The sequence below is a fragment of the Tursiops truncatus genome, chromosome 1, assembly GCF_011762595.2.
Source record: "Tursiops truncatus isolate mTurTru1 chromosome 1, mTurTru1.mat.Y, whole genome shotgun sequence".
NCBI classification, from domain to species: Eukaryota; Metazoa; Chordata; class Mammalia; order Artiodactyla; family Delphinidae; genus Tursiops; species Tursiops truncatus.
Window position 1 is genome coordinate 162,307,813 of NC_047034.1, and position 17,042 is coordinate 162,324,854.

At 39.7% G+C, this 17,042-nt stretch overlaps 1 protein-coding gene across 2 annotated transcripts in view; it reads right to left on the reverse strand.

Annotated features, from left to right (window-relative positions):
• Window positions 1-1,670: 1,670 nt before the first annotated feature.
• The window catches only part of FAM76A (family with sequence similarity 76 member A), a 28,201-nt gene continuing 12,829 nt past the window's right edge, over window positions 1,671-17,042 (reverse strand). The window contains exons 6-9 of one of the 2 annotated variants that reach the window (XM_004323700.4): window positions 14,539-14,625; window positions 7,231-7,366; window positions 4,482-4,583; window positions 1,671-3,955 (exon numbers count right to left, since the gene is read on the reverse strand). In XM_004323700.4, coding sequence (XP_004323748.1) covers window positions 3,869-3,955; window positions 4,482-4,583; window positions 7,231-7,366; window positions 14,539-14,625 — 412 coding nt within the window. In that variant the 3' untranslated portion in view covers window positions 1,671-3,868. The remainder of the gene's footprint in view (window positions 3,956-4,481; window positions 4,584-7,230; window positions 7,367-14,538; window positions 14,626-17,042) is intronic. The other variant, XM_004323701.4, reaches the window with a different exon arrangement.

Genomic DNA, 17,042 nt, shown 5'->3' on the forward strand with positions numbered 1-17,042 from the left:
CCATGGAAGAAGTCTGATTACCTTGAGCCCATCATGCTGGAGAAGGCAAGGTATATATGGAGGAGCCCTACATAGGTGCTTCAGTCAGCATTACTAGACTTTGTCATCTCAGTCCAGGCACTAGATACACAAGTAAGAAGAGCCTTCAGAGAGATGATTTCAGTTCCAATAAGTTTCCTTCAGCTTTTGAATCTTCCCAGCTGAGGACCCAGACATTAAAGAACAAAGACCAGTCGTCCCCACAGTGCCCTGTCCAAATTCTTGATCAACAGAGTTTGTGGGCATATTAAAATGGTTGTTTTCAAACACTAAATTTTGGGGAGTTCCCTGGCGGTCCAGTGGTTAGGACTCAGTGCTTTCACTGCCTTGGTCAGGGAGCTAAGATCCCGCAAGCCCCCGGCACAGCCAAAAAACAAAACAAAAACAAAACACCTAAATTTGGGGGTAATTTGTTATGCAGGAATAATAACCACAACACTCTGTAGGTCCTGACAGTTTGGACCTTCCCGAAAATGGCCCCTCCCCCCAAATCCTCGAACTGACCGTTAGCTGAAGATAGCTATACTGCAGGTAACATACGGTCTTAAACTGAAAAGGATGCAACCAAAATCCTGCTAAGTTGCTTTTAAGGTTAGTTAGAGTGGTTGAAGAACTTCCTGAAGAACTAGATATCTTTCTCTGTTTATACTATATCCTTCCCCTACAGCCGTTCATACGGCTGTGTAAATGGGTAAATTAAGGTAATTCACACAATAAATGCGGTCATAAACATAACCTACTGTTGTAGTCTGTTTGGGCTGCTATAACAACATATCACAGACTGGGTAGCTTATAAACAACAGAAATTTATTTTTCACATTTCTGGCAGCTGGGAGGTTCAAGATCAAGGGGTCAGCATTCTGATGAGGGCCCTCTTCCAGATTCATAGCTGGCATATGGTAGAAGGGGCAAGGGATTTATTTGGAGCATCCTTTATGAGGGCACTAATCCCATTCACGAGGGCAGAACCTAAGCCCCCTCCTAAAGTCCTCACCTCCTAACACTACCATCTCTAGGCGTTAGGATCTCAACATATGAATCTGGCAGAGAGGAGAGGGGCAATAAACATTCAGACCATAGCACCTATAAAACTATCTTTATTTAGAGAAAGTAAGTTGTCATTGCACCTATAGAACAGAATGACCAGGATGTGACAGTAATAATGTCTGAAAGGCACCTGTTATTTAGAAACCTACTAGCACCAATGTTTCAAACCAATACATTTCCTCCTTGAGATGACATCTCAAAAACCTTTCACTCATACCTTATAAAGATTCATCCCGTATTAATTTTGAGTAATAATGGTAAATATAAAATCAAGGAACAATGGTGTAGTCCAATATTCCATTAAATGGGAGCCTCATGAGGAGAGTAACTTTGTCAATTGTCTTCACTGCTGTATCCTCATTGCCTACCAGTGCTTATAACAAAGCAAGCACTTAAACTGAATAAATAAACTCAAAGAAGAAAGAGAATGATTTTATGGACACAAAACTCCCTATTAGCACTGTTAGGTTTTTAATTGTTTAAATTCTACAAGCAAGACAAACTGACTCTTTTCTAGGTTGAAGGGGATTATGAGATATGTCTATTGGTGAACCAGCAAGAAATGAAAAAAAAAACAATTATACTTAAGTCAATATGAATTTTTATTAACACACATTTTTCAAAGTCTGTACAAACCAAAACATTCCTGTGTTTTAAAAGGTCCATTATTACAAACATACAAATAAACAAAAGGTGTTACCAAAAGTTAGCTACTCAATTTCACGGTAAAACAGTGTCATGATTTTTAAAAACCAAAATTTCAAGACTGAGGTTTCTTCCTTCCCTTTTTGGAACTTGTGGAAAGTTAGAAAATGTGTGGATTTGCTTTATATTAAATGCCAAGACCTTAAAAAAAGATTTAGTATAAAACTAAATGTGTTTTTACATTGTCACTTCACGTAACAGAATTTCTCAAGTCTTTAAAATTAAAAAAAAAAAATGACTGTAACTATTTTCACAATCTTTTCCCCATAGTCAATGTAAATGCAGCTGAAAATATTATCTGACAGTTTATCTTTACCTAAAAGTTTCTCATTCAAAAAGTTACAAAACTGTTTAGCACGCCATTTCCCTTGCTTAGAAGGGAAAATTACATCCTCTACTAGAGTGATAGATAAGTAACATGGTCCATTGTTCCTCTTACCAGAAGGAAGCCACTCATTGCCACATCTCTGTCCAATTATGTGCATGGCTCCACTTGTGAGAATGCTCACAGATTAGAAGCATTCGCTCCTAGGAAATGCCTAGCAAGTTAAACTTACTGCTACACTTTTGGTAGACTGAGGTACAAATGTCATCTGCCCTTATGATTACCTCTAACTCTAGTACCACCCCCTGCATCAATGATTCCAAGGTAGCTGGTTTCACTGTTTCATGGCACACTACACATCTCTAGTTCCTTTCACAAACATCATCTAGAGGACCTGAGAGTACAGCTAGAAATGCAAATCTATCCTCTCACCTGGAAAAGAGAATCCATGTGCCTATTGGGTCAAGAAGGGAAAACAGGACACAGTTCAGGCTGCGGCCAAGCTGCTTTTGAGAAGCAGCTGTTTTCAACACATTTCCATTAAAGGCAGGGAGTGTACAGGCTGGGGTGGGTGAGGAGGAGTGGGGAAAAGGTACAGTGATATCATTCTCCCAGGACTTACAGTCCATACTTGAGCAGCTCATACTAACCTCCAAAATGCTCTGTAGTCTGAGTATTATCCCATTTTGAATCATGTAAAAAAAAAAGTTACCTGAAAATGGCCCAGTATGACAACTGATATAAGTAAAGGGCATTTTTTAAAAAAGAGGTGGCAGTGTGAGAATTTAAAATCAGTCACGTAAAACAATCAAGAAAGGGGTGGGGGAGAGAAGTGTCCAGTACAACCTGGACAACCCTTCTTTCTGCCTTTACTTAGAAAGACAGACTGCCCAAATCTTTGCTACCTCCCTTAAGTATCTTCTTACATGGTCTTCCAAGAAATCCTCCAAAAGGCACTTAACTCCATACTTATATATTGAATTGTTTCACCTTAGCAATCAGTTTTTAAGACTCCAAGGTAACAAGAAAGAAAAGATCTGATTCTTTTACTAAACGCTGGAGAGTAGGACTTTTTTTTAAGAGGCATCACTTTTACAAGAAGAACACGCTAGGCTACCATTACTCCTTTATCAAGAAAAAGTTTCTTTTTTTAAAAAATAAATAAAACTCTGGCTATACATAGTACAAAGTACATAATACACCTGGAAAAAAACCCAAGAGTATACCCTGAAGCAAAAGGTTTACTGGAGAGAAAAATTCTCTTCCACTGTACCAAGTCTTAAGGTGGCAGTTTTCAAAGTTCAGAGGGTGGCAGTGATATGTAATTAATGCCAACTATTTGCTCATGGGTATGGCAGGATGCCATGATGGACCAAACAAAAAAAACCAAACCATTCTGCACATAACACTGAGCAGTGAACACCACACACACATAAAAAAGTAACAAAATAGAGACAGACAGAGAGACAGTAGTACTGAGAGGAGGGTTGGGGGTAGAGAGGGGAGTGAGGGAGAGTGAGAGAGAGTGGGAGAGAGAGAGAGAGAGAGCCTGAAACCCCAAACATTCAAGCATGCAGTCATAATATAGCACAAACCAGGTGTTTCCACTCAGCCTCACTGCAATCGCACAAAGAAGGATAACTATAGTAAAATAGAGATTTCTTAAGAAAGCTTGCAATTCCCAGAGAACAGCTACGTTGCCACCCTAACCCAGGAATCCATTGCTATTGCCAGGAGCGTCCTTGTGGTCTCTCATGGAGAGGTTATAGCTCCTGACTTCTCTGACTTCTTGCTCTTGGACAAGGCAGCTGCCTGCTTCAGGAGCTCTCGGTTTTTGGCCTTTTAAAAAAAAAAAAAAATCAGTGCACACAAGACGTTTTAGCAGGATAGGCTATGTTTTTCATGCAGATGCTAAGGGAGACAATGCAGAGGTCAGGAAGAGGTGAACAAACTCTAGAGGCAGAAAACAACAGAAAGCTCTAGGGTTTGGTTCAGAGGGAAGAAAGTATTTGCTGGAGATTAATCAGTGTACTTCAATCTCCTGGGATCCACTATCACAAAAGGATGCTTTATGCAACACAAACGAACCGTGGAGTGCCTTAATGTGCTGGATAAACAGAATTTACAATTCAGACATCTGGAATCACATCTGGTTTACCCAAAAATCAAAGAATACATTTATTAATTCCACTGTTTTTGAGAGAAAAAGATCAGAACACATCCAAGAGAAAATATTAAAAGACATCTATAAGGTGGATTAATGTGATTTGTCAATTCTCTGAGAAAAAAGAAATCTAAGAGATGACCACTTAAAATACCATCAGCTAAATAAACCAGAGTTACCATATTAAATAGGAAGAGTCACCTGCAATTGTTCTGTAACTTCTTTGTGGGTTTTCTCCATCTGGTTCATTTTGGCTCTCATCTGAGATTCTTGGTATTGAAAATCAGCCTTCAGCTCTGTGATCTGAGGGAAGAAAAGGCAGAGTGACCAGAAGAAATCTCTGTGCAATGAGAAATGTTTTGGTACCAGAGTGCTAAATGGTCCCCCAAATTAATGAAATCCAGGGCTCTCCTAAAGATTCATACCTGAATCAAAGCCAGGGAACTGTGTATCCTATTCTTTCTAATGATTTCCTGAAAATTACACAAAATCCTGAAATAGCATGTTTGATACTTAACCACTTACTAGAAGGTTTTAGATATTTCATGTATTTAATATATGCAATAATCTTTCAAATACCTCCAAATAAATCAGCGATTATAACAAATATGACTGACAGTTTGAGAGAAGCCATGAGAATAACAGCTGCTGCCATTTACTGAATTTTTACCTTGTTCCAGGCAAACTGTTTGATTATATTATTTCATTCAATCCTATGACAACCCTGTGGGACAGTAATGTTACTCTTCCCATTTTATAGATGGGAACATCAAAGCCTTAGAAAAGGTTAAGTAAAGTGGCCAAGATCATACATGTTAGCAAGTAGCAGAGCTAGAATTCAAACTCCAGGCCTTCTATTGACTATGCTATTCAAGGAACACAGAGAAGAGGTATCTAAATCAGAGAAGTGATGTATGAGCTGAGTTTTGAGGTACAAGCAGCAACTGGCAGATGAGGTAAGGAAAAGGCCATCCGAGCAAAGGGAACAGTATGGGCACAGGCAGAGTGCGAGATAATTGAGAGCGTGTTCAAATGACTGATGAGAGTGTCAGGAGATGAGGCTACTGATAGGCAGGCATGATGTGGAAGAGCCTGTGTTCCAACCAAAGAGTGTGACCTTGATCCTGAAAGTTATGGGAAATAATCTACTACTTGTTTTTGCTCTTTCTAAAACCTTAACTTTGTGGGAATTCCCTGGCGGTCCAGTGGTTAGGACTCAGCGCTTTCACTGCCCTGGTCCAGGTTCAATCCCTGGTGAGGGAACTAAGATCCCGCAATTGCAAAGCACTAGAAACAAGTGTTCATTTTGTCTCTATTTTGCAAAAATCCTTTTATGTGTCATTCTGATCTAGTTCATGAAGAAAATATACTTGGGTCTGCTTTCATCTGACAGTCATGTAGTAAATTGGAAAGAACATTGGTCTCTTCCCATGAATCTCCACCTTACTGGCAGAGTAGAAACACAGCACAGTAGGGTCAGGAAGATTTGGGTTCATTCCTTTGTTCTGTCATTTATCAGCTGTGTGATTCGGACATTTAATTTGGTCGTTTAATCCTCTTGGGTCCACTTCCTCATCTGTAAGATGAGGTAGAAATCAGATGCAAAGAATGCACGTAAAGATTTTAACATTATAAATGTCTTTGTTAGCCATTCAGAATGAATCATAGCATTCCGAACACAGTGCAAAACAACATAACAGCCTCCGGAAGAAAACAGAGCTAGAGGAAGGGACTGGAACCCTAAGGGGAAAAATACTGAAGGTACTGTTTATCTATGAAATGATGAAAATAATAATTCCTACCTCCAAGTGTTGTTATGGGGATAAATGAGTTAATATATATAAGCACTTAGAATGGCGTCAGGCACACAGTAAGCCTCCAAAAAAGTTAGCTATTATTTTTATTGTTATTAAAATATTAAGGCAAAAATGAGATATTCTCTAACAATCTGAAAATAAGAAACAATAGATATGAATCAGAACAAGGACATAAAAAATTCCCCGCAAGAGGGGGAGATGGCTCTTAGACCAGAGTAAGGCTTTACTGAAGATATTAATGAGCTCAAAGAGTAGGTCACTCAGGAAGGGAGTTATCAGCAATAGAAACAAAGTGATGCAGTTACAGAGGAAGGCCTACCTGAACACTGTCCAGGGAGGAGAGAGACCTGGTCCACATATTTTGAGTATTACTGTCCCCTGGACACAGCCATCCCAATAATAGAGACGGAGGCATCAGGTTCTCCTAGCCTGAGAGCACTAAAAATTCCAATTATGTAACTACTTCCTCTTGTCCCAACTCCGTGCTCATTCAGCACCCTCTGATTACAAGCTTCCTAGACAGCTTATGCTGAAAAGAGTAGTACTCTGTTATATTAAGAGGCAGACATTATAGTTGTGAATTAAGAGGCAGACATTATAGTTTTACACATCATCTCTGTAAGCTTGGTCAACATCGGTCCTCCCTTAGAAGTGGAAGCTTCCTCCAAATGCAAGAAAGAAAAATCAACTTTTGGGACTTCCCTGGTGGCACAGTGGTTAAGAATCCGCCTGCCAATGCAGGGGACACAGGTTCGAGCCCTGGTCCGGGAAGATCCCACATGCCACGGAGCAACTAAGCCCATGCGCCACGAATACTGAGAGCCTGCGTTCTAGAGCCTGCGAGCCACAACTACTGAGTCCATATGCCACAACTACTGAAGCCCAGGTGCAAGAGAGAAACCGCACAACAGGAGAGAAGCCACTGCAATGAGAAGCCCATGTACCGCAACAAAGAGTAGCCCCCGCTCACCGCAACTAGAGAAAGCCCGTGCACAGCAACGAAGACCCAACGCAGCCAAAGATAAATAAATAAATTTATAAAAAACAAAACCAAAAAAACAGCATCATGCCCTGCACCACATATCTTACCCGCCTGTCTCATTCTGACCTGGGAAGCACTAACTAAACAGTACCTTCTTCTCTTTCTCTAAAATCATTTGATCCTTTTGATGCAGCATCTTCTTTAGAGTGGCTACTTCTTCCTTCAGTTGGGCAATGATGACAAAGTGGTCAGTGCCTGGTGAGTCCAGAGCCAGGTCTGGGGAAAAGCTGAGTGGAAAAATGGAGGGGGAGAAAATCAGTTGGATTGATAAACTTTTTTCTACCTGAGTACACATCGTAGGCCACTTGACTGCAAGTGCAAGAGCAGGAGCAACTACGTGAATTCCCAGCATCAAGCAAAATACACACCTGACTTGAGAGTATTTGCTAAACTGCACAGGTAAGGTAGCCATCAGATAATTATACCAACCAAAGCCACAACCCACAGCATTCCTGCAGCATCTTTGCTCACATTCAGGACTAAAATAAATGCCTTCTCACAACAGCCAAGGATATTCTGTTCCAGGTTCACTGAAGATCTCCGATTATTTATGGGTGAGAGTCATAATTTTTTTGTGATTAGATAATTTCCCTAGAATCTGGATAAATTATCAATTGTAAGTTCATGCGTTTTTCTTTAAAGCTACCCATAGAGTTTTTGACTCTTTGTTTTCTGCTCCAAAGCCCACGATGTGGTGCAGCTGCTGTGTTCTGCCCCAGGAGCAGTCAGTCTTTTTTAAAAAGTGATAGAAAGAAGATGAAATTAATAGGAAAGAAGCCAACTTCCCCCACTACAACTGGCCTATTCATTGTCACTTCCAATATCAAGAATTCTGCAATATTTAGTTAGGAAAAGAACAAAGAGGTGGCAAACTGCAAAGCCACACCACAACCTGGGGTTTTCAACAGATTCCTCCCAGTAATAGTCTCTGAGCACTACACTCTGTCAAAGTGCCAGGTGAACTCCATCCTTTTAGTAGAGTAACCAGGACACGTTCAGGGAATCTGTAAAGCTCTGAAATTGTATGTACAATTCTATGTATACATACAATGGATGGTTTCTAGGGTGAGGATCCATAGCTTTCTAAGGCTGGTCAGAGGTGTCTTAGACCCAAACAAGTTAAGGAATCACGGCCAAGAGAGTCAAATCCTGCCCTTCTCTACAGACTTCCCAAAGGAAGCTCTTTACTTTTCCCAGGGCAACCTTTAAAGTAAAACACAAACCTGTTTCTCCTAACAGATACTGCAATGCTGATTCCCAACTCCCTATATCAATATAGCAACTACTCTAGATACCCCCTGCTGTTGGTTCTTTCCTACATCTTAAACAACATCTAATAACTAATAATTCTCTACACAGGTAGAAACTCCAAATAACAAGGTGAACCACTGGACAAACTTCCTCATAGTTACCAAGTCAAACATTTCTATGGCTAGAATGGGAAGACACACTCCATTGATAAGAATGTTCCCCCTCTGTCTACACGAAGCATATGAGAAGAATGTCAGAGGAAGAATGGATCACTGCTTTTCTAACTGATAAACATGCAGAATTACTGGGTAACAAAAAGTAAATGTAAAATAATAAAACAAGGCATGCAGGAGAAAATATTGAAAGGACCCATCATTGTGTCCACCGGTTTTCATGCTCACCAAGGGACTGTCTTCCCTCAACCCAACAGAATCTAGGTAAACCCATAAGCAGAGCAACAAATGAAATAGAGTAATGGGCTACTATAAATAACTTCTTCTTGTCCTCACAGCTCCTAATACTCTGCTCTACCTGCTTCTTCTTTTTTTTAAACTGAAATATAGTTGACGTACAATATTATGTTAGTTTCATACATAATGATTTGACATTTGCATATATCATGATCACCGGAAGTCTAGTAAACATCTGTCCCCATATAACATTATTATATTATTGACCATATTCTTTATGCTGTATATTACATCTCCATGACTTACTGATTATATAACTGGAGGTCTATACCTCTTAATCTCCTTCAACCTATTTTGCCCATCCCCTACCCCCACCCTTCTGACAACTACCTGTTTGTTCTCTGTACCTATGAGCATGTTTTTATTTTGCTTTGTTTGTTTTTTAGATTCACATATACGTGAGATCATGCAGTACTGGTCTTTCTCCAACTTATTTCATTTAGCATAATACCCTCTAGATCCATCCATGTCGTTGCAAACAGCAAGATTTCATTTTTTATGGATGAGTAATATTCCACTGTGTGTGTGTGTGTATGTGTGTGTGTGTGTATACATACATACACACACACACACACACACACACACACACATCATAGCTTCTTTATCCACTTGTCCATTAATGGTCACTTAGGTTGCTTTCATTATTTTGGCTATTGTAACTAATGCTACAATGAACATTGGGGTCTATATATCTTTTTGTTGTTTTTGTTTTTGTTTTGCGGTACGCGGGCCTCTCACTGTTGTGGCCTCTCCCGTTGCGGAGCACAGGCTCCGGACGCGCAGGCTCAGCGGCCATGGCTCACGGGCCCAGCCGCTCCGCGGCATGTGGGATCTTCCCGGACCGGGGCACAAACCTGTGTCCCCTGCATCGGCAGGCGGACTCTCAACCACTGCGCCACCAGGGAAGCCCTATCTTTTTGAATTAGTATTTTTGTTTTCTTTGGATAAATACTTAGAAGTGAAATTGCTGGATCATACGGCAGTACTATTTTTAATTCTTTGAGGAACCTCCATACTAGTGGCTACACCAACTTACAATCCCACCAACAGTGCACAAGGTTCTATTTTCTCCACATCCTCATCAACGCTTGTTGTTTGTTGTCTTTTTGATAGCCATTCTGACAGGTGTGAGGTGGTATCTCATTGTGGTTTTGATTTGCATTTCCCTGATGATTAGTGATGTTGAACATTTTTTCATGTGACTGTAGGCCATCTGTATGTCTTCTTTGGAAAAACATCTATTCAGGTCCTTGGCCCATTTTATTTTTTTTGATAAACTTCATTTATTTATAGCTGCATTGGGTCTTCGTTGCTGCGTGCGGGCTTTCTCTAGTTGTGTCAAGCGGGGGCTACTCTTAGTTGCGGTGCGTGGGCTTCTCATTGCGGTGGCTTTTCTTGTTGTGGAGCACAGGCTCTGTGGCGGGCGGGCTTCAGTAGTTGTGGCACACGGGCTCAGTAGCTGTGGCTCGCGGGCTCTAGAGTGCAGGTTCAGTAGTTGTGCACGGGCTTAGTTGCTCCACAGCATGTGGGATCTTCCTAGACCAGGGCTTGAACCCATGTCCCCTGCATTGCCAGGCTGATTCTTAACCAGTGCACCACCAGGGAAGTCCCCTCTGCCCATTTTTAAATAGAACTGTTTGCTTTTTTGATGTTGAGATATATGATTTTTTTGTACATTTTGGATATTAACCCCTTATCGGATATATCGTTTGCAAATATCTTCTCCCATTCAGTGGGTTGCCTTTTCACCTTATGGATAGTTTCCTTCATTGTGCAAAAGCTTTTCAGTCTGAGGTAGTCCTATTTGTTTACTTTTGCTTTTGTTTCCCTTGCCTGAGGATACATATCCAAAAAACATTGCTAAGACCAATGTCAAAGAGCATACTGTCAATGTTTTCTTCTAGGAGTTTAATGCTTTCAGGTCTTACATTTAAGTCTTTAATCTATTTTGAGTTATTTTTGTAAGTAGTGTGAGAAAGTAGTCCAGTTTGATTCTTCTGCATGTAGCTGTCTAATTTTCCCAACACCATTTAGTGAAAAGGCTGTCTTTTCCCCACTGTATATTCTTGCCTCTTTTGTTGTAGATTAATTGCTCATATAAGTGTGGGTTTATTTCTGGGCTCTCTATTCTGTTCCATCAGTCCATGTGTCTGTTTTTGTGCCAATCCCATACTGTTTTGATTACTGCAGATTTGTAGTACAGTTTGAAATCAGAAAGCATGACACCTCCAACTTTGTTCTTCATTCTCAAGATTGCTTTGGCTCTACCTGCTTCTTGAGGAAGGAGTCTTCCTATACCAATAAATCGTTGACAAAACTAGTTGTGTCTTTCTTGTGTTAGGTCCTGACCTCTCTAACTCTGTAACTCCTGATTAATAAGAACTGCTGGGTATCAAAATGAAAAAAGATAACTAGGTTACCAAGGCAGAAAATCAAATCCAGTCTCTTTCTAAATACCTCCAAAGACGGAACTCACTATTTCTCCAGGAATCTTCTTGTCTTTTCCAAAAGCTTAAGAGAACACCTTTCCTCAGGTTGAGCCAAAACCTGCCTCCCTATCAGTCCCATCCATTAGTCCTGGGTCTGTCCTCAAAGGCCACACAGAGTAAGTCTGATCTTTCAGGCATATTTCAGAGGGAGAATAAAATAAAACTATAAGGAAAGGAAAAGAATGTCCTTTAGAAACAATAAACCACAAGGTGTGCCTGGAGGCCACCCACTGCTTTTACTGCCCATAGAACAATAAACAAATATGATCAAAAAGTGCATTTCTCAGGGAAGGAAAGCTAGAAATGAACTCCGATTTTCTTCAAATTGAAGAGTTTCCGTTACAATTTTGACAAACTATAAAATATTGAGATGGAGGCTGTGAATTTTATAGGATACTAAAAAATAAAAAGACTAAGGCATTTTATAAGTATAAAACCATGAGAAGAATGGTTTTATTTTTTTAAAAAAACCCCTAAAGTAATGGGTTCTCTATGATATGGAAGGCTAATGAATAAAGAAAAAGAAGAGGGCTTCCCTGGTGGCGCAGTGGTTGAGAGTCCGATGCAGGGAACACGGGTTCGTGCCCCGGTGCAGGAAGATCCCACATGCCACGGAGCGGCTAGGCCCGTGAGCCATGGCCGCTGAGCCTGCGCGTCCGGAGCCTGTGCTCCGCAACGGGAGAGCCCACGACAGTGAGAGGCCCGCGTACCGCAAAAAAAAAAAAAGAAAAAGACGAGAAAAAATAATCAAATATTCCTCGATATTTAAAAAATAAAAAAGAGGACTTCCCTGATGGTCCAGTGGTTACAACTCCACACTTCCACTGCAGGGGGCGCGGGTTTGATCCCTGGTTGGGGAACTAAGATCCCAAATGCCGTGCAGCACGGCCAAAAAAAAAAAAAAAGAGGAGAATATGGTAGTATAGAAAGGTCAATGGAAAACTGTTAGAGAGCAACCTGCAGAAGACATGAAGGGATAAAAATGAAAGAATAAAAGCATAAATTTAAAAGTATATGTATATTACGTGTGGCTGATTCACTCTGCTGTACAGCAGAAACTAATACAACATTGTAAAGCAACTTTACTGTAGTAAAATAAAAAGTATATGGATATTTTAAGAGTGGGACAAGCAAAGTGGATTGTGATTAATTAAAAACTGGGAGGCAGTCACAATAGATAGTTAGGAAACAAAACTGGTAACATTTACTACAGAACTGAATTCAAAATGGATACTCAGGAAAAAATTTTTGGTTTGCATGACATTAAAAAAAGGACTGTTAAAAAAAAGTCTTGTCAGAATGTTTTCTAAGTGAAGGAAAAGCAAGGGAAAAAAACACAAAAAGTAAAAAGAAAAGGAAAAATGTAATTTACCTTGTATATGAACTTTTAAAAGACAGAAATGTAAACAAGTGGAATAGATTGTTAAGATTGCTAATACAGGAACATTCAAATGGAACTTGTATATGAAAATAATTTTTTTGGCAGCAGAAAATTTTTTTCCAAATTTTCAGGTTATTAGGATAAGTTATTTTTTTAATTACCATGTACATTTAAAGGAAAAATTATTTTTAAAGATCTTTCCCAGAGGACATTATGAAAGACTACAGACCTAAGTTAAGGATCGGCATCCTACTTGAGGAAAACAATCATTGCTGGTAACCGGATGCAATAAAACAGAGCAGAAAGTTTAAGTCTTTGGCTTGGTGTATCCATAACAATAGTCAGAAAGAATAGTGGCAGTATCTCAAGAACAAAATGAGCTAATAGAAGGCAAACTTTAAGGACTGTTGGTTAAACTAAAAGTTAAACTAAATGAGCTTTTCTGGGTCATTCAAACATAGCCTGCGTCACAAATAGCACAAAACAGAAATGATGAATCTAAAGGCTGTAGGTCTTGGCTTAGGCCTTTATAAAGCAGGGCATTCAGAATGGTTCACTCTTTTAAAAAGTAGTTTTTACAGGATCATGAATCCTGGCAGAAGTGATGGGACAATCAGTGCCACATCTATTTTCTTCAGAATGGTCAAACTAGCTGCTCAGAGAATAAACAATAAAGCTGACCAGAAAGATGGTCTTTATGGTTCCTTCCCCTATGTAATCAGAATATCTAAATTAAGCATTTCTAGAAGGATCAATTCAAGAAGTTTAAAGTCACTAATACTAGCATTAAGAAGACAGCTTGCAGAGTCTCAAATCAAGTTAATGAAAAAGCCAACTTCATAGACGCTGTGTAACCAGCTAAATAAATAAAATTCAGCGCTGGTAAGCCTATATGCTGGTCTGCTCCCATACCCACCACTGCCTGGGAGGGAGAACCAAGAATGGAAGTTTTCAGAACGGAGATGATTCCAAGGATTTTAGGGAACAGTGTGTCAGGTGGTCTCACTTCAGGATGCCCAGGCCTGGAGGAACAGGAAAACAGGTGGCCCCAAGACTCTGCTGAGAAGCCGCCCACTGCACCAACATGGATGGGGCACCCTGGATATGAGGAGAAAGTAGCTCGTAAGCGAAGCATCACTGAGAAGGAGAGGGGAAAGTGAGGAATAAAAATGCATTTAGAAAGGCTTAAAATGAAACAAAAATATTTAAACACATCTCCTTCTCTCCTGAGCCAGCATCTGCATTGGGCTATCTCTGTTAATGCTAAGGAAGCATGGATTATCCCTCACAGACTGAGCAATACTGCCTTAATTCCAACTTGTCGGGAATTCCCTGGCGGTCCAGTGGTTAAGACTCAGCGCTTTCACTGCCGTAGCCCAGATTCAATCCCTGGTCGGGGAACTAAGATCCCACAAGCTGTGCAGTGCAGCCAAAAAAAAAAAATCCCAACTTGTCTCTGCTTTGCGTCTGGAGACCAACTCCTGCCCTGCCTGGAGGAGGCTACAGGCACAGATCACAATAAAAAGCATCTAGCTATTGACTTCTTTGAATTCGTGTGAGGAAGTTATTTGTGGACTGCAGAATTCAATTGCTATGAAATCCAGTTATATGTTCTAGACAAGATTAGATTTATAAACAAATATCAGTACTGTTTATTTATAAGATATCAAGTGGCTAGTGTAGCGAACCTGAGAAGTTCATTGACAACCACAGACTAGCTCCATGACACACCCTAAAATGTATTCCTGTTTCAGGAACTGTGTATGCATTTCAAACAGAAACATGCACACACACTTGAATTGGCTTACCTATCTCCATTGGTTGTGATCGACTCAAACTTGGATTTTTTCTTTGGGATTTCATTTTGAATTGAAGATGTAGAAAGTGTTTTCTGACTTTTAGTGGCAAAAAAAAAGGAGAGAGAGAGAGAGATACACACACTTTAGAAATCAAAGATTAATAAAACATCACAATGAAAGTCTTGTCAAATGGGACCAATGTAATACTGTACCCATTCTATGCAAGAGCTAATTATTATTTTTTTTCTCTTTCATTTATTTTACTTAAAAAAATACAGCATAACACAAGGAACACACATGAAGCTGTGTTGTTACTTAAAGGGGGTAAAGCTTTCAATTCTGAGGTCAGGTGGGGCACGCTGTCCGCATGAAACAGACAACAAGCACAAATGTCCAGGTGGCCTGATCTAAGATCTAAGAGCTAATTATTCTTGATCATCAAAATCCACCAAAGTCTTGATTTCATAGGTCCTGGATGCATGGGTAGCTCGTTTCTACAGTCCTCCCCCAAATTCTTGGCCTTGATTAAATATTATCTGCTTTATTAATAACTATGAGAATAGAGTCAATAAAACCTCAGAAGTATAATCTATCTTACAATTTAAAAAGTACTTTCACATTCATTGTCTCACATGTATCTTATAATACAGTGAGGTATATACAAGGGATTGTTTCTATTTTGCATAAACTGAGGCTCATCAAGGTTAACTGACCTACCCAGGGATATACAGCTAGTTAGCAGTGAAGCTGGGACTAGACACCAGGCTGACATATTTGAACTCCAAGTCCAGTTCTTCCTCACTCTATTTCTGTGAATCTTCTGGTGTCTGAGTCCCACAACAACACTAAAGATCAGTTTTAGCCCCAATAAGTTGACCCCCTAAAACTAGTCTGCAACCCTTTTACTTTGATGGATGTCCAATCGCCAAGCCCAAAGGATGTTTCAGACCTTTTCTTACTTGGCCTCTTTTCAATATTTGATACCACTGACCATGCCATCCATTTCCCCCCCTGACTTTATTGAGGAATAACTGACAAATATAATTGTACATATTTAAAGTGTACAAGGTGACAATTTGATATACATGTACATTATAGAATGATTACCAAGATCAAGATAATTAATACACCCATCACCTTGAATACTTAATTCTTTTACTTTATTTTTTGGCTGCACCATGTGGCTTGCAGGATATTAGTTCCCCGACAAGAGACTGAACCCATGCCCTCTGCAGTGGAAGCACAGAGTCCTAATCACTGGACTCCCAGGGAATTCCCTCTTTTATTTTTTTTAATGGTGAGAATGCTTAAGATCTACTCTCAGCAACTTTCAAGCATACAACATGGTATTATTAACTATCGTCACTAAGCTACACATTAGATCCTCAGAACTACTTCTTCTTATAAAGTTTGTACCCTTTGACCTACACCTCCCCATTTCCCTCTCCCCCTGCCCCTGGCAACCACCATTCTATTCTCTATTTCTATGAAATCAGCTTTATTTTTTTTAAGATTCCACATAAAAGTCATACCACATGGTGTTTGTCTTTCTCTCTCTGGCTCACTTCACTTAGCATATGCCTTCCAGGTTTATCTATTGTAGCAAATAGCAGGATTTCCTTCTTTTTTTATGGCTGGATATTCCATTGTATATATATACACATTTTCTTTAGCCATTCATCCCTCGAAGGACATTTAGGTTGCTTCCATATCTTAGGTATTATGAATAAAGTTATAATGAATATGAGATACTGATTTCAGTTCCTTCAGATATATACCCAGGAGCGACTGCTGGATCATATGATAGTTTTATTTTTAATTTTTTCAGGAAACACCATACTGTTGAGTCCTTTATATATTTTGGATATTAACCCTGATCAGATATTTGGTTTTCAAATATTCACTCCATCCTTCTTGAGTGCTTCTAGAATCTGTTCTCAGCCTCCAACCTGAGTCGTGTCATTCAAGAGCATGGTTTTAACAACTATCTATCATAGTGGTTAGAAATGATGTTCCCCAGATCACCTGCATCAGAATCATCTGAGATGTTTATAAAACAAAGCAGATTCCTGGACTCTATCCTAGATTCTACTGAATTAAACTCTGAGGTAGGGCCACAGAAATCTACATTTTAAACTAATCTCTGCTACCACTGACTCTTATGTGCTACCAATGGCTCATGTTCAAACCTCTCTTGTGAGTTTAGGCTAAACTTCCACTAAATAATTCTTTTTTTTTTTTGGATGTCGTATCTATTTATTTGTTACTCTTAGAACATCTTCTTTTTGACCAAGGACAGCTTCTGTCTCTTGACAATCTGTTCCTTGCATTTTTCTTTGGCCTCCTTCATTCTCTTGACCAAAAGTGTAGCATATTCTGCAGTCTCTTCCTTATTTTTCTTAGCATGCTGTTTCTTCAGAGCAATATGCCGATGTTTGTGTTGCAGAACATGTGGAGCAACAAGACGCTGAATTTTGGGTGCTTCAGTCCTACGTTTCTTACCTTCTTTGTTT